The sequence below is a fragment of the Arachis ipaensis genome, chromosome B10, assembly GCF_059453495.1.
Source record: "Arachis ipaensis isolate K30076 ecotype BB chromosome B10, ASM5945349v1, whole genome shotgun sequence".
In the NCBI taxonomy this organism is placed as follows: domain Eukaryota; kingdom Viridiplantae; phylum Streptophyta; class Magnoliopsida; order Fabales; family Fabaceae; genus Arachis; species Arachis ipaensis.
The window spans coordinates 77,354,123-77,379,808 of NC_142435.1; the positions used below are offsets into that span (position 1 = coordinate 77,354,123).

At 37.0% G+C, this 25,686-nt stretch overlaps 1 protein-coding gene and 1 non-coding gene across 2 annotated transcripts; both read right to left on the bottom strand.

The window, feature by feature from the left end:
* Nucleotides 1–855: 855 nt before the first annotated feature.
* On the bottom strand, nucleotides 856–5,031 carry LOC148580510 (uncharacterized). The gene is made up of 5 exons (XM_088492255.1): nucleotides 4,444–5,031; nucleotides 2,647–2,895; nucleotides 2,485–2,586; nucleotides 1,210–1,267; nucleotides 856–1,109 (listed from the first exon to the last, which is right to left on the bottom strand). Exons 1-5 carry the CDS (start codon nucleotides 5,029–5,031, stop codon nucleotides 856–858), a joined length of 1,251 nt encoding a protein of 416 aa, XP_088348381.1.
* A 16,216-nt stretch (nucleotides 5,032–21,247) lies between these two features.
* LOC148580511 (small nucleolar RNA R71) lies at nucleotides 21,248–21,355 on the bottom strand. Its single transcript, XR_015897279.1, has one exon. It is a non-coding gene; the product is annotated as a small nucleolar RNA R71 (small nucleolar RNA).
* Between the last annotated feature and the right edge of the window lie 4,331 nt (nucleotides 21,356–25,686).

Genomic DNA, 25,686 nt, shown 5'->3' on the forward strand with positions numbered 1-25,686 from the left:
ACCAGGAAGAGGCTATTGTTTGGACTGGTTTTGGCAGCGATTTTCTCCTTATTTACTGGTTTGTCTTATTATTTATATGGATGGGAATTCTTACATGAGGCCACTACTATACCACCATACTAGAACAGACCCAAAGCACAACTTCTCCATCTATTTCTATCACATCTATCTTCACTATGGTTATGATATTTCAATGGTGGAGAAGCTTTTCTCATTTTTGCCCAAGTTCATGGTGCAACTGGTTCTTATTTTTCTGTTTTGCAAAGGATTTGCCATTCTGTCTATTTGCTCAGACTGTAGCATTTGTAGCATTCAACAAGATTTGCACTTAAATTTTTCACTAGTTATTCTTCTCATTTAATTGTTTGCAAGGACTTTGCACTTAAACATAAGCATTCAACACTGTGAACTTGAAATAGTGACAATTTCATGGCACTTGAAACCTTGATTTTTGTGTGTATCTTGAATGATACAAGTGCAGCAAAGATATTATGCAGTGCCTGGAAAATCAAATTGGGCTTGTTGATCATTTGGCATAATTTCATTGCCAATAACAATGTACCTAAATTTGACATAATTTCGGGGTTGTATATTCTATGCGGAACAGAGCAGGAATCATAGCAAAACAGGTCACTTATTGTCCCAAAAAATTTATATTAATCAGTATCTTGAAGTAGTCAAAATAAAAAAATGCAGAAATAGGTAAAACAGTAGACCAATGGCCTTTAATGCAGCATACTAACAATCCCTAAAAACAATATGAAGAGTTATAAAGTCACGAAAACTTTAAAACACAAGTCTTGGGCATCCTATAAATCTGAAACCAAATTCTTCAATTATACTATTGCAATATCCTCAAGGGTTCAGGTATCGTGTCGTCCACATAGCTAGGTGCCAAGCATTCTTCTTATCAGGAGACATTCCACTATATGGATATTCATTCTCATCCGGCGTTTTATTGAGGTCATATGATAGCATCGAGGCCTTTTGTCCAGTAGAATCAGCCTCTTCAGAGCTATCGGAGGAGGCAACGGCCTCTTTCTCCACTGAATCCGGAACCACCTCCCCCATTTCTATGGATGCCTCTTGAGTCTGGGATCGAGATAACCCTGAGAGGTACATCATAGCCAAATGTAGGCGTAGAATATCAAGAATTACTTCATGAACATAATTATATTAATTCAACAACCAAAAAGTTGATAATCTTACGTTCCCATAGTCGTGCTGCAATATCCAGTTCAACAACAAGAGTATTTTCATAGCGTACCTGCACAACATACCACCAAAATAATGTAGAAAAACTTTTTGTAAAAACCTGAGACAATGTAATCCCTTACAATATATGATATATAATATTATTCAAATCATTCCGAACCTAAAAATTAGAATACTGGTGACTCGCTAGTTCATTACTATACATTTTTTTAAATAGCAAACAGATTAGATCGCAAGAAGACTATGGCATCAAAGAAAGAGAACACAAGTAACAGCAGCAAAATACCAAATCTTTAGGGTTGCTCCTTCTACTCAAGTCAGAATAAAAAAATTAGCCTCATGCACACAGTTGAGTTTATGACGTAAAATTAAAAGAGAATCCACCTTCAGCAATATCCGTTAATGATATATATATATATATATATATATATATATATATATATATATATATATTTTCCCATATAAAGAAGCATGCGTTAATCCCATGCATTACCCTTCTAGAAGAATCAACCATTTGTACTTTATAAGGGAAATTACTATTAAAATAGGATAAGGATAATAAGCCTAAGTAATCCTAGAGGTCAGATTCATAACAGGGTTGAGAATTTCGCATTATATATATATATATATATATATATATATATATATATATATATATATATATATATATATTCCCATATAAAGAAGCATGCGTTAATCCCATGCATTACCCTTCTAGAAGAATCAACCATTTGTACTTTATAAGAGAAATTACTATTAAAATAGGATAAGGATAATAAGCCTAAGTAATCCCAGAGGTCAGATTCATAACAGGGTTGAGACTTTCGCATTATATATATATAACAGTTATCATCATGACTTTATCTTCATGTAGTTTCAGAATTTCCTTTAATTTATTACACCCGCATAGATTAGAAAAGGTTTTTGGGTGCAGTTTGACAATTTCTTAAGAAAAAAGACTTAAAAGAATGTAATATCATAACCATCTAGCTAAACATAGCTTCTCCTGTAACATGGCATTTTGAAACCACAAGAGGGTCTATATTATATGATTGAGTACGACAATAGGGTCTCTATTATATGCTATTAAGTTTCTTCTAGCAAACATATCTCATCAAGTTTATCTTGCTATACAAAATACAATTAAACTACCCAGCCTCAAAAGTGATTCGGCTTAATGAACCAAATTTATTAATTTTAGAAAGCAAATATCACAGTTTAGTTTTATATACTTTAGATAAATAGCAAGGAAAAACACCACTATTTTACCTTCACTTCGTCAAGTATTTCCTGTGAGCACCATGTTTCGGTACTTGTTATAAACTCAAACCCAAATTTAGCCCGGTACTTTCGGTCCCAATGAAGTAATTCCTAAAATTTAAATATAACCATGTGAATATGGTTTCATTCACAAATAAGAAAAGGATTTACAAAATTAAATTGGGCAGCAGCAAACAAACCCTCATCATTGAAGCCGAGGCATAACGAATGGCTCGATAGAGGTGTCTGTGTCCAGAGAAGGCATCCAACTATGATTGTATACGGGACTCTTTGAACCACAACTGGCTTGCAAATGAGGTTGCATCCTCCAACGAAGAGAAAGGAGACGCATCTAACATCTTCTCTGTGAACCAACGGCTTCTGGAAATGAGAAAGAAGTCTCTGCTCTCCAATTTTCCTGAAAGTCAACGGAGATAGAAAGAATGTCTAAGGACATTATAAAAATGTGATTGTAGGAAGACTTGAAGGAGAGGTTACAGCATTGTGAAGACCCAGTTAAATAAAAGAGCTTTATATGAGAGGATAAGTTTTAAAAAATCTAAGAAAACTCAAGAAATTCAACCTATTGTTTAATGATATGACTAAAATACAATCCACTAAATACAACCCAGTATTTTAGGAATCGGCTGCCTCATCACAATCTTCAACCCCGTCGGTAATGGACTCCTCTAAATTGCCGTCTCTTGTCAACTGCAGGCCTTCGACAGCAAATTCAGGCAAGCTAGTCATACATGACTGTGGATGAAGGTCGACCTCACAATGTTCATAATCTTCGCCCATGTCAAACAAATCTCTTGGCTTCACATGGACTACTACACTCTATCCGCTCTCCACCTCATCCTCCACGTAGAACACAAGACACACCTCAGATGCCAAGATGTACGGCTCGTCGTCTTCATGTTCACCGGTGTGAATCGATGTGGCAAAATTGACACAGGTGTGGCCCAAAACGTCTTATCGGATGCCTCTCCCTGATGTGGTATCTGCCCAAAGACACTTGAACAAGACTACAGTGAATTGACCACTGTAATTTAGCTCGATGATGTCTACTAATCTCCCGTAATACGAGACACCGCCAACAGCAACATTGGCATCCCGTTTACTTGCATAACTTCTAGTATCCAAAGTGACATAAACCCCACTATTCTGTGTTTTCATCCCTTCCTCCCTCAATATGGTCCTAAATTTAAATCCATTGACGTTGTACGCCTGATAGCGTTCAGCCTGAGCAATCGGACCGCAGGCGAGCCACTGCAACTCGTTCGAATAATTGGTGTTTCCTAATGGGACCTGACATTGAACCATTAGAGGCAAGAAAGCATCAAAGGGTAGTAGGATCCTCGGATATTAAAGATTACCTCATGCTTGAGCCAGTTCAAAAATTTTCTGTGCACAACACTATCTATGTGAGACTGTGACCTTGTTTTACTTCGCAGTTTTCTCTTTGTGATGGCTCTGTACTCACTGTGCACACAAAAAGATACTTCAAGTTCAGTACTATCAAAACCAAATTGGCACATTGTATAATTTTAGAACTCAGGCTCTGTACGTACTCCAAGAATTTCTCTACAGCAATGCAGTTGACCAGTACATGACGATGTGCTTGAAGCTTTTCGGTTGGTGTTAGTGTGAAAAATGGAGCTGCCCCGACCGCCTTTCCAACCTCTGGGAACATGTTGGCAATCTCTCTCGGCGGAGCATCACTCGGCCAGTCGTCAACGCGCGTCGGTCGGTTGATCCTAGAGTCGACGTTATCTAGGTATCTTGAACAGAATGTGAGAATCTCCTCGGATAGGTAGCCCTCTGCAATCAATCCTTCCGGTTGTGCCCTGTTACGCACGTACTGCTTGATATGACATAGGTACCTTCGAGAACATAACATATAAATTACTAGGTGACAGCTATCCTAATAAAATAGGCCGAGAAAGCTTAAGTAGATCTTTAACTCTCGATTGGGTACATCCACTGGTAGTGCACTGGGCCACCGAGACGTACCTCCTCGACCAAATGCATCGTTAGATGAACCATAACTGTAAAGAAGGAAGGTGAAAATATCATCTCCATGTGGCACAGAGTATGGACCACACGATCCTGAAGGAGAGGAAGTTGTTGAGGATCTATGGATTTACTGCATATTAGTCGAAAAAAGGCTGATAAATCAGCCAAGACGGCAGACACTGGGGTAGGCAATATGTGTTTTGACGTAATTGGCAATAGATGTTCCATCAAAACATGGCAGTCATGACTCTTCAAACTAAATAACTTGCACTGTTTTAAGTCAAGACAGCGAGAGATGTTGCTAGAGTACCCGTCTGGAAAGACCACATTCTTGATGGTCCTAAGAAAGACATCCTTCTGTGGGTTCGACATGGTAAAGACTGCAGTGGGATACTTTCCACCTTCAAGTGGCCACATATCGTGCCTGATTCCCATCAACTGGAGATCTTTACGAGCTTTCAGGTGGTCTTTGGATTTACCGCTCTCGTTCAACATGGTGAATACAATGTTGTCGCACACATTCTTCTCTATGTGCATGACGTCTAGGTTATGACGTAATTCGTTGTTCTCCCAGTATAGTAGATCAAAGAATACACTCCTCTTCTTCCAGGGTGACTCGTCTTACAACACAGTCTGCTATCCGCGTCTTCTTTTACCGCCCACCGCTTGCACCTTGCCCTGTGAGACGGGCACACCCTCCAATTGTCTCAGGACATCCCTGCCAGTCAATTTGGTAGGTGGGGATCTATCCTCTACTTTACCATCAAATCTAATCCGGTCTTGTCTATATCTGTGATTGCGATTCAAGAAGCGACGATGACCCATATAACACCATTTTGACTGAAGGTGAGTCGCCTAGTCTCGGTGTCCAAATTACACGTGGGGCAAGCTCTCCCACCGTATGTATTCCAACAAGATAAATTGCCCAAGACAGGAAAATCACTGATAGTCCACATCAACGTAGCACGCATCTTGAATGTTTTCTTCTCACTGGCGTCGTAGGTATCAACACCAGCCCACAACTGCTTCAACTCATCGATCAAGGGCTGTAAGTATACATCTATGTCATTGCCAGGCATTTTAGGACCGGGAATAATCATAGAGAGTATAAAGTTGGTTTGTTTCATGCAAATCCATGGGGGTAAGTTGTGTGAAATAAGAATCACTGGCCATATTGAGTACTTTGAACTGAGGTTTCCATAAGGATTGAAGCCATCATGGCCAAGGCTAAGCGAACACTGCGCGGATCGCTAGAAAAGTCAGTATATCTCATGTCAAATGCTTTCCAACCATCGTCGTCTCTGGGATGCCTCAAGAAACTGTCAGAGTTGGTACCTCTCTTATGCCACAACATGTCCACAGCTGTCTTGCTGGACATGAATAATCGCTGCAACCGTGGAATCAGAGGAAAATAACGAAGAACTTTTGCCACCTGAGGTTTACCATTCTTCTTGACAACGGCGTTGATCCTTACTAAAGAATTCTTCCTGGTCTTTTGCTTCCACCTGGATACTCCATACTGTTTGCATCAAGAAAGGTCGTGGTCGGAACCTTGGTATAGCATGCAGTCATTCGGACATGCATCTATCTTCTTGTACTCAATACCCAGCTTCCTTATGATCCTCTTGGCATCGTGCAAGGTCTTCGGAATCTGTGCATGCTCAAAGGCATCCCCTAATAGCTCTAGAATCAGTCCGAAAGCCTTGTTGCTCACTCCGCACATGCACTTTATATGGTACAGCCTCACCAGGAAAGACAGCTTCGAGAATCAAGAACATCCTGGATATAATTCCTGCTCGCCGTCCTTAAGCAAGTCTTGAAAGGCACGAGCCTCGTGACTAGGTTCATCAGATAAGTATGGCAACCCATCCGCAACGTCTCCAGCATGCCCATCCATGGAATCTTCATCCTCACTCTACTGTCCCGGAAATTTGAATGCGTCGTGGATTATGTCACGCATTTGTTCTCCTAAATTTATAGTGGGATCTAGTTCTTCCCTACCGCTGGGTCTCTCGTCTACGATCCTCTCACTATGATGTAACCAAAAGGTATAGTTAGAGGGAAATGGTTTCATCAGAAGATGATCGTATGCAGCTTCTCTAGTTTGGAAAAATCGGAACCCACACAGTGGGTATGGACAATGTATCATCCCATCAGATGATGCATTGTCAAATGCGAAGTCAAGGAATCTATTCAGTCCATCCCTATATTCTACACTATCCTGTGGCTTTGTAATCCAGCTCTTATCAATGTCTAAATAAATGAATTAGCACATACAAATAGATAATTAGTAAAAAAAGACATGGAACTAAAAAAAAGGGATGTGTGTTAGGAGAACCAATAACAGTCTATCACAATTATGATATGAGAGAGTACCATACGTAATAAAATTGACAATATATTACAAGCAAAACCATGTAGGGAGCGACGGAATAAATCAAAAGGAAAACAGAAACAAAGTTACTTGCATCCCGGATAACATGAAGCACACGAAAGGTATTGGGAAGGAGGCTTACTCATTGTAAAATTCTGTGCTTTCTTAAAAGATTACTGGTAGAAAGAATTGCTGGTTCCAAGTCAAAAAAATGAAAAGAAAAAGAAAAGCTTCCTTAAAAATTGAAAAAGAAAACAAGATTAAATGTTAAATTTTAAAAATAAATAAGTCAATGAATATAATTAAAACAATATAATGGTATCAACATGCTCTTCTGATCACTCAAACCACTCAACCTTGTTTCTCAAATTCACACTCATCACATAATGGTATCAATATTTTAATGAAAATAACTAGCGTGTGTGCGTGTTTTTCTTTTAATCAATTTTTCAAAAAAAAAAAAAACTGAATTCTATAATCTTTTTGGAACAAGGATCAAAGCATCATGGAAAGAAAGAAAACCAATGGAATCAACTACAATTAGTTTCGAATTCAGAACATAAAATTGAAGTTTTTTTGTTAACAGTTTTTAGAGTTTTTATGAGACTATAGTTTCTCATAGTAGATTGAGCAGATTCTTGGTGATAAGATATAGATATAGCTAAGAAGATCAAGAGATACAGAAGAAAGAAAAAGTGAAAAGCTGGTGTGTGTGTGGAAAATCTTATTCCCAATTCTTTGTATAGGAAATCCTTATCCCCAATTTGTATTATCTTCTCATCTTAATGAAATTATCTCTTTTTTCCAATCCAAAAAGAAAACAAAAAATGCAAGACCTAGAAAGTTTCATCTTATCCAAGTTCATAACAATACATCTTAGCCACTCTTTCAAATCAATCACAAGAAGGCCATGATCAGGTACTATGTCATCATATTTGTTCTTACATCTCCATATAATTTATAAATAACCAATGTCTTGTACTTTACAGGATAAAGTTATCAGTAAACAAAAGATTCAGATTAGTGCGTGCAAAGTTCCTCACTTTCTCCTGTGCAGGAGAGATACAAACCAAAGAAACACATTCTTGGGTAATTTAAAAAACAGGAACAAGATGCAAGAGAGATCAAACCAAAGAAAGTCATCCCTCTAATAATGATAATGACCCTTTTTTGATTTATCTACTCTAACTATCACTTTCAATGCAAAGCACCCATTAAATAAAAAAGAGGGGTACATTCAAATTCCAATCACTGAAGAGAAGCAATTAACCCCAATTAAAGACAGATATAGACTTTTTTTTTTTGCAAAATTCTAACCAAGAATGAAAACAGTAAGAAAAGATCAGAGTGTCAGGACTAACCAGTGACAGGGGAGAGGTCGCGATGGCAACTGCGCAACTCGACAGGGGAGAGTATGAGTTTCAGGAATTGTGGATGACAGGGAAAAGCTCGAAAAAATGGGGGTTTCTGCAAAATTGGAGAATTCGATTAATGGTTGTAACAGGACAAGGGGAATGGACAAATTGAATTGTGATCAAATCCTCACCTGGGTGGGTTCTTCCGCTGATGAATCGGGGATCTGCGCCTGCTCGTTTGGCGCACTACCAAAAACACAAGACCCGGATTTCTGAACAATTGGGGGGAATCAAATGCTGGAAGTACGAAACGGGGGGAATTGAAACAATGAATTGAAACCTACTTAGCTGCGTTTCTTGAGGTAGTCGCCAGGTATTGTTGCGAAACGAAGGGTGGGCGTGTTTCGCGCCTTTACTCCTGCTTCTCTTCGCGCCAAGAAGACTTGCCAAATCGAGGGGGCCTGAAGATATATACCCCGAATGAGCAGCGGTTTTCACTGCCGGGCCGCTATCCAGGGGTGTTTTGCGACTTCTGCCAGACCGCCACTCACCTGTGCTGCTATCCTTCGAATGAGCAGTGGTTATGGCCAATGCCACTATTTAATCGCAGCTATTCTTCGCCTCTGCCGTAGTGATATTCTGTTAAATTATTTTAATTGGTGTTTTAATTTTATAATATTATAAAATCTAGGATTTGTATAATATATTATCTTATAATATTAGATATTTTATTTAATATAATAATATTATAATTTATATGAGTAAAATTATATATATATATATATATATATATATATATATATATATATAGATATATATAATACCAAATTAATAGGAAGAGTACTCCTGGGTTTGAAGCTTGATCACCTCTATCATGGGTGAGAACATATCATATATGAAATTATGAATTACCACAACGTTAATTCTAAAGTTTCCTGCCAATTTGGAGTAGTTAAGATGTCATGACTCATGAGTCACACCTTTTCAAATTTTTTCCTATATTTTTCACGGGTTACAAAAGTTTAGTTTGAGAAGCTTGGAAAGTTATTTTTTAAAATTTTTTACTTATAAAGAATTATATTAATAATATTTAGTACAAATTTTTAGATATATTTTTAAATTTTTTAAAAAATTATTTAAAAATTTTTAAAAAAATAAAAAAATTTAACTTTTTTCTTTCTTAAAAATTATTTTATCATTTTTATTTATTACCTAATCTTAAAATAAATATTTTTATGATAACTTTTTAACTATAAAATAATTTATTTATAAATTATTTTTAATATAAATTTTTATATTTTTAATTTTTTTTAAAAATTTAATTAAGTTATTTATCTAAAATGACCCAAAATTTTTAAAAATTATTAACTTTTTAAACTAAAATTACAAATTATCTCTGCACACAATGTCGACGCATATATGGACACCTTTTAATTAACAATAGCATGATAATTAATTCTCTCTATATATATATGAAGTTGGTTGAGGAATAAGTATTCACTGTGGTGGATATATCAGTTTCACCATTGCTATCACTTCAATTAATTATTATGAATGCATTATGCATCGTTAATAACACTGTTTTACGAGCAGTGCCTAGCTAGTATACACACTGTACAACAATTCCAACCACCGTTACCACCGATTTTATACTGAAAAAATAATAATTACGTAGGGCAAGATACATGCCATGAATTGGATTTTTTATTTTAATATAAAATAATAAAATTTTACATTAATGTTACAAAAAATAAAATTTTATAATGTTTTGGAGACGCTATTTTATATAAGTATAATACGCAGAGTATGTATTGCATTGACAATACGTAGTTTTTGTACTGTGTATTATAATTTAATATTAAAATAATATAATACGTAATTTATGTATTATCTTTATAAATTAAAAAAAATTTTGATCTAACAATTCACCCTCTGCGAATTTTATAGCCCAAAATTTTATAAAACACCATAATTTCCAATATTAAAAAATTACACCTATTCTTATTCAATATTCAAAAAAATTAACCCCATGAATTATCTCGATACAAGGACTATCACTACTGTTCACAACAATTAATATAGCCATCAGAACCAAGAAAAAGCCTTGTTTGATTAATTAACAATTTGTCAACTAATTCGCCAAAATTATAATTACTAAAACGCACATAACAATTTTTTTTCAAAGAAATATTAAGAGATTAATATTTTTTCAATATTAGTCAATATTTACCGTCGGTTTAAAAAATTTTAATAATATAAAATAAAATTAAATTCTATTAGAAATTGCATTTCTGTTAGAATTATTGAATTAAATTTCAGTATTTATAATAAATTAATAAAATTATATAATTAAATTGAATTATAATGCTTAAAATATTTATCAAAATGAATTAAAATTTTATAATAGATATTTTTATCTTTTATTAATATAATATCATATTTAAATAATAAATATACTTATTTATTAAATTATATGAAATAATTAAAAGAGTTGTATTTGTCAATTAATTTTTTCTTCAACTAAAATTTATTTTACCTCATTGAAAAAAAAAATATTTTGAATCTTTATAAAGTAGAAAACAGAAACTAGAACCTATAATTAATAAAGTTGTCGACATAAGAATGAAATAAGTTAGCTTCCAATAACTCACAAATATTTTAATTCAAAATTTAATAAAAATAAATCCATGCAACATGGGTATTTTTTTGTAAAAATAATATATATATATATATATATATATATATATATAAAACTGAATAAAAAAAATTCAAAATGGGAAGACACAGAATCTTAAACATTCACTGTCTAATTTATCAATATGTATATAGTGCGATATATATATAAGGAAAAATAACTATTTATTTGTATGAATTTTATTAATATTGACAAAAATACTCATCAAAGAAGGAAATTAACATTGTATCCATTAAAAATAGGTTTCGTACAATAAAAGTGATGAATTTGAAAAACTCTAATTTAATATGATGATCAAATATTATTAAATTAATATTTAAGAAATTATTTAATTTCAATTTCAAATTAATTGATTAATAATTTATATTTTTGTATGTAGAATTTTGGCCATTGGGTTTATGCAACAAAAAAATTAATTTGTTGATAACATTCAGTCTTGTCCTAATTTATTATATGATGGGTGGCTGAATCATTAATATGTTAATTGGGTCAGGAAATTGTTAAACAAACCCAATTGAAATCTTTGTTACAAGACCAAAAGATTTGGTCCGAATTGAAAAAAGAGAAGGAGGGAACTTTGCATGCTTAGTTTGGTTACCTTATTCACTCCATGGTTGGAATTCAAAATTTGATTAAATGGAGTTAATGCAGACATTGGTAACATGAGAGAGAAAGTGTAATTGATTTGATGGCAATTAAATTTTTCACACGTTACAAAGCATAGTGGGTTTTAATTGAGTGCAATTGATTTTAATTTCCTTCTTTATTTTCTTTGAAAGCATTCTCTCTCTTCTCTTATCACTTTTGGTCACCTCACTGTCAGAGAAGAAAATGGTAGAAGCAAGTAATCAGAAGAAGAAAGTAGAAACTAGGCATGAGTAAGTAAACTTAACTTATTTTCATTTTCTTCTTTAATTACATTACAAGCTTTTCTCGGTTCTCTCTCCTCTCTCTTTCGGTCTTGTCTAGCAGGAAAGGAGGGATGAAGCAAGCTATCAGTAAAAAACACAGAGAAGCTAGTTGCAAGGAAGAGGCCATTGTGATGATGGCGTTAGGAAAAAGAAGATCCACAGTAGGGTGTGGCTGAGATCTTTGCCACTTATGGTAAGAAGTGGAGAAGAAGTCTCAAGCTCTCCATACCCGAAAATGGAGAAAATCTAACTCGGTCAGAGGAAGAAGATCCCTTAGAAGCATGGCTCATCTCTACTTTTGCTCAACCACCACAAGAGGTAGCTACTATAGCTACGTGAAGGAAGAGACAGAACTTAAGAGCAGGAGGAGCTATCAAGCATCAAGGACTCATCAAGGGTCAGAAATCTTTCTTGGGGAGCAAGTCAAGATGGAAGGCCCGGATTGATGAAGATTGGTGAGAAGGGATGACACAGAGGTAATTGCATGTTGGTTTTAGCTTTCAATTTTCTCTCCTCTCTCTTTGGCCGAACTGGTTTCGTTTGAAGAAGAAGAAGATTAGCTCGGTTGGACCGGTTTCAGCCTTGGAGGCTTCCCCTTCTATAATAAGGGTGGACAGCCAAGGCTTGAAGCAAGGAAAAAAGAGTGGAAAGTACAGAGTTCTCATAGCTATCTAAGCTAATAGAAGTTCTTCTCCTTCAATGTGTTTCATGTTATATTTTTCTGTTTAGTTTTGTCTGTCTTGAGTCTCATGGAAAAAGGCAAACAGTGAGGTTTGTATGAAAAAGTCATAGAGCGAAAAAATACAGAGTATACAAAATCAAAAGAAAAAGCCATAGATGTCCTAGAGGTCCTTTGTACATCTATGTTGTGTTTCATGATTCTGTGGGAATCCCCTTGCAAGTTGGGTTAGCACTTAGTAGTTGAAAGCTTGGTAGGTGACCAAGTTAAGTTCAGGATTGGGGATAGATTCTGGACTTGTCCCAGATAGGAAGGGTAGTTCCTAGGGAGAATTGGTATCTGTAATCTGTTTGATAATAGTGAAATTCCATCATTGTTGTGATGGAGACTGGATGTAGGCTGCACTGCACTTAGCAGCTGAACAATGATACTTCTGGGTGTGATTCTCTCTCTCTCTTCTACTCAATTTCTGGTTCTGTTCGTAGGAGACAAAAATGAAAAATATCTCCTCATTGGTTACGAGACAAAAAGAAAATGTCTCTTGACTAGTGACGAGACAAAAAGTAGAAATATCTCTTAAATCATTTAAAAAGGGTAGCAAGAATTACTCAGCAAAAAAAGGGGCTAAGATTCAACCTCCCTTCTCTTAGTCACTGATAGCCATCAATTGGTATCAGAGCTTAGTCTCAAAGAGATCAAGCTTTGCAGCTTGGAGAAAAGATCCTAATGACAGAAAATAGTGGCTCAAACTTGGTGGCCTACACTTTGACAGAAGGGCAGTCAAGCAACAGCCCCCCTCTCTTTGATGGAAAGAGCTACACGTATTGGAAGGAAAGAATAAAGATCCTTGTCCAATCAGTAGATTGCAGACTCTGGAAGATAATCCTAGAAGGTCCTCAATTCCCAACCACCATAGGGGTTGATGGTGTGGTCTCTCTCAAAGGTGAAGCTAGCTAGACCGAAGAAGACAGAAAGAAGGTAGAGCTCAACGCCAAGGCTATCAACTTGCTTAACTGTGCAATCAGCTTCGAAGAATACCGACGGGTATCAAGATGCACAACAACAAAGGAAATCTGGGACAAATTACAAGTTACTCATGAAGGCACAACATTAGTGAAGAAGACCAGGATCGACATGCTAAATAGAGAGTATGAAACGTTCTCCATGAAGGAAGGAGAATCTATAGATGAGTTGTTCGAAAGATTCAATATCATCATTACTGACTTGGATGCTATGGAGATCACGTATCCTGAATCTGTGCTTGTGAGGAGAATTTTGAGAAGTCTCACAAAAGAGTGGGAAACTAAGGCTATTGTGATATCTGAGAGTAGTAGTCTTGATTCCATGACATATGATGATTTGAGAGGAAACTTACTTACATTTGAAAATACATACTTGAAAAAAGATACTAAAAGAAAAGGAATAGCTCTCACATTTATTGCTAACCCCTGGATGATAAATCCAGTGATTATTCTTCTGAAAATGAATTTGTTTTGTTTGCAAAAAAATTCAGGAAAATGGTGAAGCTCAAGGAAAGGAACAAAGGAAGTAATGCCAGGGTATTTTGGCCAGTTTCACTGACCTTTTCTTTACTGTTTTAGGGTAGTTTCATGCATTTTCTTAGGAAATAAGCAAGTTTTGGGTAAAATTTCACTTACATCTTGATTTAAGCATACATTGAGCACTTTACATGATTTCATGAGAATTTTGCATGAATTAGATGAAAAATTGGATGATGCATGTCTCATGATGTGAATTAGAACTTTGATGCACTGTATTGCTTGATTTCAGGACAAAAGAAGCAAGAAAAAGCCACGTTGGCAACCACGTTAGTCTAACTAACGTGACCACCAACGTGGAATGGGAGCTAGCTTGCAACGTTAATGAGAAAAGTAATCGCCAATAACGTCCTCGAAGCCATCATAGCCCACGTTAAGAGTCACGTTAACTAAGTTAACGTGAACTCTAACGTGGAAGAAAGAAAGTGGAGCCAACGTTAGTGACACTCACCTTTGTCACTAACGTTGGACCAATCTCATAAGTGGCCACGTTAAGAGCCACGTTAACTCAGTTAACGTGGACTCTAACGTTGGGAAGCAAAAGAGAAGCCAACGTTAGTGACACTCACCTTTGTCACTAACGTTGGCCAAGCCACAATGAGCCACGTTAACTCCCACGTTAACTTAGTTAACGTGGAGGCTAACGTGGAGAAAGCATGTGATCGCCAACGTTGGTGACACTTACCTTTGTCACTAACGTTGGGGTGAACCCACACAAGCCACTATGAGCAACGTTAACTCCCACGTTAACTCAGTTAACGTGGAAGCTAACGTAGATAAGAGAGATGACGAGCCAACGTTAGTGACACTCACCTTTGTCACTAACGTTGGAGATGGCTAGCATTACTACGTTAAAAGCCACATTAACCTAGTTAACGTGGACTCTAACGTGGGAAGTAGGGGCACATTGGAACGTTAGTGACAAAGGTAAGTGTCACTAACGTTCTCGAGGGATTGGCAAGCTTACGTTAAGAGCCACGTTAACTAAGTTAACGTGGACTCTAATGTAGGGGGAAGGGAAGTCTCTCAATGTTATTGGAAAAGGTGAGTCCCAATAACGTGTGCGAAGGATCAAGAGGCAATGTTAGTGGTCACGTTGGTGCCACTAACGTTGAAGTTAACGTGGATTATCCCTGGGTAAGGAACGTTAGTGAAAAAGGTGATTGCCACTAACGTTCTCAAACCCACACTCTCACTTAACGTTAACGCCACTAACGTCCTGAGCTAAACACCCTGCCTACTCCACACTTTCTCTCTGCAAGTAAAGCTAAGCCCACTGCGAAAGATAACTGCTTCAAACTCAAGATCCAAAGGCCCATATCCAAGACATGAAGAACCAACTAGAAGATCAGAAGAGTAGTATATATAGGGGTAGTTTTGAATTAGAAAGAAGCTTTTTTGGGGGATTGGAAATTGGGAACTACTCTCTGTATAATTTACTTTCTCTGCACTTCTAGTTCTAGTTTTCATGATGTATTCTCCATCTTTGTTTTCAATTTTCAGAGCTATGAACAAATAAACCCCTTTCATTGGGTTAGGGAACTCTGTTGTAATTTGATGGATCAATACTAATTTTCATTACTCTTCTTCTATCTTTTCTCTTGATTTTACTAGAAAGCTTTCAATCTTCATCCAATTGGGTAGTTATCTTGGAAAAGAAGCTATTCATACTTGGATCTCTTCTAAACCTTGGAAGAGGAATGAAGAGATCATGCTAGAAATGCTTTCTCATGTTGGACCAAATTGGGTTTGGTTAGGTATGGTGACTATAATCCTACCAACACTTGATTTGGGAATGCATGTGGTATAATCAGTGACCATACTTCATCTCTTCTCATGAGCAATTGACCAAGGAATTGGCTATTAATCAAGATTTGAGAGATTGAATTACCAAGAAATTGGAATTCGATCACTTAAGATTGCCAAGGAGATCAATGAATGCATTGATTGAGGAAGAGATGAAAATGAACTTGATCCGTAGAATGCAACATCTCCTAAGCCCAATGAATCCCCATTTCTGATCTTACCCATTCTCTTTAATTTCTGCAATTTACTTTTATGAGCATCTTCCCCATTCCCATTTAAGATTCTGCAATTTACTTTCTGCCATTTACATTCAGCTCTTTATTTCCAGCAATTTACATTTTCTGCTATTTACTTTCCTGCCATTTAATTTCCTGCAACTCTCAAACCAAATTCTCCTTCGCTCAACTAGAACATTCCTCTAATTAAAGTTTCTTGACCAATCAATCCCTGTGGGATTTGACCTCACTCTATTGTGAGTTTTTACTTGACGACAATTTGGTATACTTGCCGAAGGAAAATTGTTGAGAGACAAGTTTCCATGCTATCAAGTTTATGGCGCCGTTGCCGGGGATTGATTTTGTATCAATAATGATTAAATTGGAGGATAACTAGATTGAGCATTTTTCTTTTGTTTGATTTAAATTTCTGTTTGAGTTAATTACTTTCAGTTTTAGTTATTTTTCTCCCTCCCCCTACTCCTTTTTCTTAGTTATTTACTATTCAGTTCACTAACCCACTAACTGTTTGATATATTGCATCACTCACACTAACAGCAATTTTAACAAGAGTACTTTCTGCAATTATTTCCTTGCTTGTGCCTTGTTGGTTGTATGACAGGGAGAAGAAGCGGGGCTTCAACTTTCTTTGATTCTGAATCTGAGAGGACCTTCCTTAGATTAAGGAGAGAAGCAAGAGGAAAGAGAATAGTTGGTGCTGAGGAAGAGGAGGAGTACTTTGAACCAGATATGGATGAAAACATGGAGAACCATCATAAAGAAGAGGCTCACAACCATGGCAGAGAAGGTCTAGCAAATCATGCTGGGCAAGAGAGAAGAGTTCTAGGCTCTTACATCAACCCAAACCCAGGAAACTGTGGAAGTAGCATCCAAAGGCCAACCATACATGCCAACAACTTTGAACTAAAGCCACAGCTCATCACCATTGTTCAGAACAACTGTTCATTCGGAGGAGGTGTCCAAGAAGACCCCAATCAACATCTAACCACCTTCCTGAGGATATGTGATACTGTGAAGTCTAATGGTGTTCATCCTGACACCTATAGACTACTTTTGTTCCCTTTCTCACTTAAGGACAAGGTATCTAAATGGCTATAATCCTTCTGATGAGCGGATAATTTATACGCTTTTTGGCATTGTTTTTAGTATGTTTTTAGTAGAATCTGGTTACTTTTAGGGATGTTTTCATTAGTTTTTATGTTAAATTCACATTTCTGGACTTTACTATGAGTTTGTGTGTTTTTCTGGGATTTCAGGTATTTTCTGGCTGAAATTGAGGGACTTGAGCAAAAATCAGATTCAGAGGTTGAAGAAGGACTGCTGATGCTGTTGGATTCTGACCTCCCTGCACTCAAAGTAGATTTTCTGGAGCTACAGAACTCAAAATGGCGCGCTTTCAATTGCGTTGGAAAGTAGACATCCAGAGCTTTTCAGCAATATATAATAGTTCACACTTTGCCCAAGTTTAGATGACGCAAACTGGCGTTCAACGCCAGCTCTCTGCCTAATTCTGGCGTCCAGCGCCAGAAACAAGTTGTAAAGTGGAGTTCAACGCCCAAAATGGCACAAAAGCTGGCGTTCAACTCTAAGAATGACCTCTCCATGTGTAGACTTCAAGCTCAGCCCAAGCACACACCAAGTGGGCCCTGGAAGTGGATTTATGCATCAATTACTTACTTATGTAAACCCTAGTAGCTAGTTTATTATAAATAGGACCTTTTACTATTGTATTAGACATCTTTGATCAGTTGTATGCTATCTTTGATCACGTTTTGGGGGCTGGCCATCTCGGCCATGCCTGGACCTTTCACTTATGTAATTTTAACGGTAGAGTTTCTACACTCCATAGATTAAGGTATGGAGCTCTGCTGTTCCTCAAAGATTAATGCAAAGTACTACTGTTTTCTATTCAATTCATCTTATTTTGCTTTTAAGATATTCATTCGCACTTCAACTTGAATGTGATGAACGTGACAATCATCATCATTCCCTATGAACGCGTGCCTCACAACCACTTCCGTTCTACCTTAGATTGAATGAGTATCTCTTAGATCTCTTAATCAGAATCTTCGTGGTGTAAGCTAGAATGATGGCGGCATTCAAGAGAATCCGGAAAGTCTAAACCTTGTCTGTGGTATTCCGAGTAGGATTCAATGATTGAATGACTGTGACGAGCTTCAAACTCGCGAGTGCTGGGCGTAGTGACAGACGCAAAAGGATGGTGAATCCTATTCCAGCATGATCGGGAACCTCAGATGATTAGCCGTGCCGTGACAGGGCATCTTGGACCATTTTCACAAGAGGAGGGGATGTAGCCACTGACAACGGTGATGCCCTTGCATAAAGCCAGCCATGGAAATGAGTAAGACTGATTGGATGAAGACAGCAGGAAAGCAGAGGTTCAGAGGAACGAATGCATCTCCATACGCTTATCTGAAATTCTCACCAATGATTTATATAAGTATTTCTATCCTTCTTTTATTACTACATTTCGAAAACTACATAACTATTTTATATCCGCCTGACTGAGATTTACAAGGTGACCATAGCTTGCTTCATACCAACAATCTTCGTGGGATTCGACCCTTACTCACATAAGGTATTACTTGGACGACCCAGTGCACTTGCTGGTTAGTTATGCGAAGTTGTGAAGATATGTTTAGACCATGGTTCTGTGCATCCGTTTTTGGTGCCATTGCCAGGGAATCAATTTCGAATAATAATTCACAACTTGAGTAACAATTTCGCATACCAAGTTTTTGGCGCCGTTGCCGGGGATTGTCCGAGTTTGGACAACTGACGGTTCATCTTGTTGCTCAGATTAGGTAACTTTCTTTTTGTTTTCTTTTCAAAAAGTTTTCAAAAATCTTTCAAAAATTTCTCCATTGTTTTCGAAAAAAAAATTAAAAAAAAAATAAAAATGTTTTCAAAAAATATATTTTTCTTCAGAATTTTTAAGAATGAATTCTAGTGTTTCATGAAGCATGGCTGGCTGTAAAGCCATGTCTAATTCCTCTGTAGGGCATGTCAGGCGTGTCATGTCTGAGTTACATACTAAAGCTTGGCTGGCTATTAAGCCATGCCTGACCCTTTGATTGGAGCTTTAGACTAAAGAGCATAAGATTCCTGGAATTCATATTAAAAATTTTGGAATCCTTATTTTTGTTTTTCAAATAATTTTCGAAAAAAATACAAAAAAAATTAGAAAATCATAAAAATCAAAAATATTTTTTGTGTTTCTTGTTTGAGTCTTGAGTCATGTTATAAGTTTGGTGTCAATTGCATGTTCATCTTGCATTTTTCGAAAAAATTCATGCATTCATGGTGTTCTTCATGATCTTCAAGTTGTTCTTGGTAAGTCTTTTTGTTTGATCTTGATATTTTCTTGTTTTGCATCTTTTCTTGTTTTTCATGTGCAGTTTTGCATCCATAGAGTCTAAACATGAAAGATTTCTAAGTTTGGTGTCTTGCATGTTTTCTTTGCATAAAAAAAATTTTCAAAAATAAGTTCTTGATGTTCATCTTGACATTCAAAGTGTTTTTGGTGTTCATCTTGACATTCATAGCATTCTTGCATGCATCCATTGTTTTGATCCATAACTTTCATGCATTGCATCATTTTTCTTGTTTTTCTCTCTCATCATAAAAATTCAAAAATAAAAAAATATCTTCCCCTTTTTCTCTCTCAAAATTTCGAAAATTAGATTTGACTTTTTCAAAAAATTTTTAAAATCTAGTTGTTTTTATGAGTCAAATCAAATTTTCAATTTAAAAAAATCTTATCTTTTTCAAAATCTTTTTTAAAAATCAAATCTTTTTTCAATTTTTTTTAGTTATTTTCGAAAATTTCAAAAATATTTTTCAAAAATCTTTTTCTTAATTTTACATCATATTTTCGAAAATAACATCATCAATTAATGTTTTGATTCAAAAATTTCAAGTTTGTTACTTACTTGTTAAGAAAGATTCAAACTTTAAGTTCTAGAATCATATCTTGTGATTTCTTGTGAATCAAGTCATTAATTGAGATTTTTAAAAAATCAAATCTTTTTCAAAAACTAATTTCAATCATATCTTTTCAAAAATATCTTCTTATCTTACCTTTTTCAAAAATTTGATTTCAAAATATCTTTTCTAACTTCTTATCTTCTTATCTTTTCAAAATTGATTTTCAAATTTGTTTCAACTAACTAACTAACTTTTTGTTTGTTTCTTATCTTTTTCATAACTACCTAACTAACTCTCTCTCTCTCTCTAATTTTCGAAAATATCTCCCTCTTTTTCAAAATTTCTTTTTAATTAACTAATTATTTCAAATTTTAAATCTTAATTTTCGAAAATTACTAACATTTTTCAAAAACCATTTTCGAAAATCACTAACTCTTTTTCAAAAATCATTTTCAAAATTCTTTCTTTCTCATCTCCTTTTATTTATTTATTCATCTATTAACATCTCTTCCTCACATTACTCACCAAATTTGAACCCCCTCTTCTATCTGTGTTCGAATTTTTTTCTTCTTCTCTTCTTCTACTAACAATAAGGAACCTCTTTACTGTGACATAGAGGATTCCTCTTCTTTTCTTTTTCTCTTCTATTTCTTATGAGCAGGGACAAAGAAAAAGGCATTCTTGTTGAAGCTGATCCAGAACCTGAAAGGACTCTGAAGAGAAAACTAAGAGAAGCTAAATTACAACAATCCAGAGACAACCTTATTGAAAATTTCAAACAAGTAAAGGAGATGGCAGCCGAACCCAACAACAATAATGCAAGGAGAATGCTTGGTGACTTTACTGCACCTAATTCCAATTTACATGGAAGAAGCATCTCCATTCCTACCATTGGAGCAAACAATTTTGAGCTGAAACCTCAGCTAGTTTCTCTGATGCAGCAAAACTGCAAGTTTCATGGACTTCCATCTGAAGATCCTTTTCAGTTCTTAACTGAATTCTTGCAGATCTGTGATACTGTTAAGACTAATGGAGTATATCCTGAAGTCTACAGGCTCATGCTTTTCCCTTTTGCTGTAAGAGACAGAGCTAGAGTGTGGTTCGACTCTCAACCCAGAGATAGCCTGAACTCTTGGGATAAGCTGGTCACGACTTTCTTAGCCAAGTTCTTTCCTCCTCAAAAGCTGAGCAAGCTTAGAGTGGATGTTCAAACCTTCAGACAGAAAGAAGGTGAATCCCTCTATGAAGCTTGGGAAAGATACAAGCAGCTGACCAAAAAGTGTCCTTCTGACATGCTTTCAAAATGGACCATCCTGGATATATTCTATGATGGTTTATCTGAGCTATCAAAGATGTCATTGGATACTTCTGCAGATGGATCCATTCACCTAAAGAAAATGCCTGCAGAAGCTCAAGAACTCATTGACATGGTTGCTAATAACCAGTTTATGTACACTTCTGAGAGGAATCCTGTGAGTAATGGGACGCCTATGAAGAAGGGAGTTCTTGAAATTGATACTCTGAATGCCATATTGGCTCAGAATAAAATATTGACTCAGCAAGTCAATATGATTTCTCAGAGTCTGACTGGAATGCAAGCTGCATCCAACAGTACTCAAGAGGCTTCTTATGAAGAAGAAGCTTATGATCCTGAGAACCCTGCAATAGCAGAGGTAAATTACATGGGTGAACCATATAGAAACACCTATAATCCATCATGGAGAAATCATCCAAATCTCTCATGGAAGGATCAAAGGCCTCAACAAGGCTTTAATAATGGTGGAAGAAACAGGTTTAACAATAATAAACCTTTTCCATCATCCACTTAGCAACAGACAGAGAACTCTGAACAAAGTACCTATAATTTAGCAAACTTAGTCTCTGATCTATCCAAGGCCACTGTAAGTTTCATGAATGAAACAAGGTCTTCCATTAAAAATTTGGAAGCACAAGTGGGCCAGCTGAGTAAAAGGATCACTGAAATCCCTCCTAGTACTCTCCCAAGCAATACAGAAGAGAATCCAAAAGGAGAGTGCAAGGCCATTGACATAAGCACCATGGCCGAACCTGTAAGGGAAGGAGAGGACGTGAATCCCAAGGAGGAAGACCTCCTGGGACGTCCAGTGATCAATAAGGAGCTTCCCTCTGAGGAACCAAAGGACTCTAAGGCTCATCTAGAGACCATAGAGATTCCATTGAGCCTCCTTATGCCATTCATGAGCTCTGATGAGTATTCCTCTTCTGAAGAAAATGAGGATGTTACTGAAGAGCAAGCTGCCAAGTTCCTTGGTGCAATCATGAAGCTAAATGCCAAATTATTTGGTATTGAAACTTGGGAAGATGAACCTCCCTTGTTCACCAATGAACTAAGTGATCTGGATCAACTGACATTGCCTCAGAAGAGACAGGATCCTGGAAAGTTCATAATACCTTGTACCATAGGCACCATGATCTTTAAGGCTTTGTGTGACCTTGGTTCAGGAATAAACCTCATGCCCCTCTCTGTAATAGAGAAACTGGGAATCTATAGGGTGCAAGCTGCTAAAATCTCATTAGAGATGGCAGACAATTCAAGAAAACAGGCTTATGGACAAGTAGAGGACGTGTTAGTAAAGGTTGAAGGCCTTTACATCCCTACTGATTTCATAGTCCTGGATACTGGAAAGGAAGAGGATGAATCCATCATCCTAGGAAGACCTTTTCTAGCCACAACAAGAGCTGTGATTGATGTGGATAGAGGAGAATTGATCCTTCAATTAAATAAGGACAACCTTGTGTTTACAACTCAAGGATCTCTCTCTGCATCCATGGAGAGGAAGCAGAAAAAGCTTCTCTCAAAGCAGAGTCAACCAAAGCTCCCACAGTCAAACTCTAAGTTTGGTGTTGGGAGGCCACAACCTACTTCTAAGTTTGGTGTCAAACCCCCATATCCAAACTCTAAGTTTGGTGTTGGGAGGTCTCAACAAAACTCTGCACATCTGTGAGGCTCCATGAGAGCCCACTGTCAAGCTATTGACATTAAAGAAGTGCTTGTTGGGAGGCAACCCAATGTTTATTTATCTAATTTTATTTTTGTTTTTTATGTTTTATTAGGTTCATGATCATGTGGAGTCACAAAATAAATAAAAAAATTGAAAACGGAATCAAAAACAGCAGAAGAAAAATCACACCCTGGAGGAAGACCTTACTGGCGTTTAAACGCCAGTAAGAAGCATGTTTTGGGCGTTCAACGCCAGAACAGAGCATGGTTTTGGCGTTGAACGCCAGAAATGGGCAGCATCTGGGCGTTTGAACACCAGAATTGCACCCTGGAGAAGAGCTGGCGCTGAACGCCCAAAACAAACATGGTTCTGGCGTTCAACGCCAGAAATGGGCAACAAATGGGCGTTGAACGCCCAAAATGGGCACCAACCTGGCGCTGAACGCCCAGAGTTGTGTGCAAGGGCATTTTACATGCCTAATTTGGTGCAAGGTTGTAAATCCTTGAACACCTCAGGATCTGTGGACCCCACAGGATCACCTCAGGATCTGTGGACCCCACAGGATCCCCACCTACCTCTACTCACTTCTTCTCACCTCTCTTTCACACAATCCCATAAACACTCTTCCCCAAAACCCTTCACCAATCACCTCAATCTCTCTTCCCCATCACCTCTTCACCACTCACATCCATCCACTCTTCCCCATACACCTACCTCATAAACTCCACCTACCTTCAAAATTCAAAATCAATTTCCCACCCAAACCCACCCTATATGGCCGAAACTTACCCCCCTCCCTTCTGTGTATAAAGCCTTCCATTCTTCCTCATTTTCACACAACACAACCCTCTCTTTCTCGTCTTGGCCGAAACACACCTCCCCCCTCCTCTCCATATTTTCTTCTTCTTCTTCATCTATTCTTTCTTCTCTTGCTCGAGGGCGAGCAATATTCTAAGTTTGGTGTGGTAAAAGCATAAGCTTTTTGTTTTTCCATTACCATTGATGGCACCTAAGACTGAAGAATCCTCTAGAAAAGGGAAAGGGAAGACAAAAGCTTCCACCTCCGAGTCATGCGAGATGGAAAGGTTCATCTCCAAAGCCCATCAAGACCATTTCTATGATGTTGTGGCCAAGAAGAAGGTGATCCCCGAGGTCCCTTTCAGCTCAAGAGAAATGAGTATCCGGAGATCCGACATGAAATCCAAAGAAGAGGTTGGGAAGTTCTAACAAACCCCATCCAACAAGTCGGTATCTTAATGGTTCAAGAGTTCTATGCTAATGCATGGATCACTAGGAACCATGATCAACGTAAGAACCCGAACCCAAAGAATTATCTCACCATGGTTCGGCGAAAATACTTAGATTTTAGTCCGGAAAATGTGAGGTTGGCGTTCAACTTGCCAAACATGGAAGAGAACGCACGCCCCTACACAAGGAGAGTCAACTTTGATCAAAGGTTGGACCAAGTCCTCCTGGACATATGTGTAGAAGGAGCTCAATGGAAGATTGACTCAAAAGGCAAATCGGTTCAACTAAGAAGCTGGACCTTAAGCCTGTAGCTAGAGGATGGTTGGAGTTCATTCAATGCTCAATGATTCCCACTAGCAACCGGTCTGAAGTTACTATAGACCGGGCCATCATGATCCATAGCATCATGATTGGAGAAGAGGTGGAAGTTCATGAGATTATACCTCAAGAACTCTACAAGGTGGCTGACAAGTCCTCCACTATGGCAAGGTTAGCCTTTCCTCACCTCATTTGCCACCTATGCAATTCGGCTGGGATTGGCATAGAGGGAGATATCCTCATTGAAGAGGACAAGCTCATCACTAAGAAAAAGATGGAGTAATCAAGAGAGCATAGAGAAGCTCATCATCAAGAAATCCCTGAGATTCCTCAAGGGATGCATTTTCCTCCACAAAACTATTGGGAGCAAATTAACACCTCCCTAGGAGAATTAAGTTCCAACATGGGACAACTAAGGGTGGAACATCAAGAGCACTCCATCATCCTTCATGAAATTAGAGAAGATCAAAAAGCAATGAGGGAGGAGCAACAAAGACAAGGAAGAGACATAGAAGAGCTCAAGGACATCATTGGTTCCTCAAGAAGGAAACGCCACCATCACTAAGGTGGACTCATTCCTTGTTCTTACTTTCTCTATTTTTCATTTTCTCTATGTTAAGTGCTTATCTATGTTTGTGTCTTCATTACATGATCATTAGTAGTTAGTAACCATGTCTTAAAAGTTATGAATGTCCTATGAATCCATCACCTCTCTTAAATGAAAAATGTTTTAATTCAAAAAGAACAAGAAGTACATGAGTTTCGAATTTATCCTTGAACTTAGTTTAATTATATTGATGTGGTGACAATGCTTCTTATTTTCTGAATGTATGCTTGAACAGTGCATATGTCTTTTGAAGTTGTTGTTTAAGAATGTTAAATATGTTGGCTCTTGAAAGAATGATGACAAGGAGACATGTTATTTGATAATCTGAAAAAATCATAAAAATGATTCTTGAAGCAAGAAAAAGCAGCAAAGAACAAAGCTTGCAGAAAAAAAAAAAAAAGAAAAAAGAAAAAAATAGGCGAAAAAAAATAGAAAGAAAAAGCAAGCAGAAAAAGCCAAAAGCTCTTAAAACCAA

What these genes read in the sequence shown, in the direction of transcription:
- LOC148580510 (XM_088492255.1), bottom strand. Translation starts at nt 5,031, where the DNA reads ATGCACATAGAGAAGAATGTGTGCGACAACATTGTATTCACCATGTTG. An exon ending in AGTGGATGTACCCAATCGAG is followed by an intron (nt 2,896 to 4,443) that starts AGTTAAAGATCT and finishes CCGTTGACTTTC; the next exon opens with AGGAAAATTGGAGAGCAGAG. An exon ending in TGCAGCACGACTATGGGAAC is followed by an intron (nt 1,110 to 1,209) that starts GTAAGATTATCA and finishes TGTACCTCTCAG; the next exon opens with GGTTATCTCGATCCCAGACT.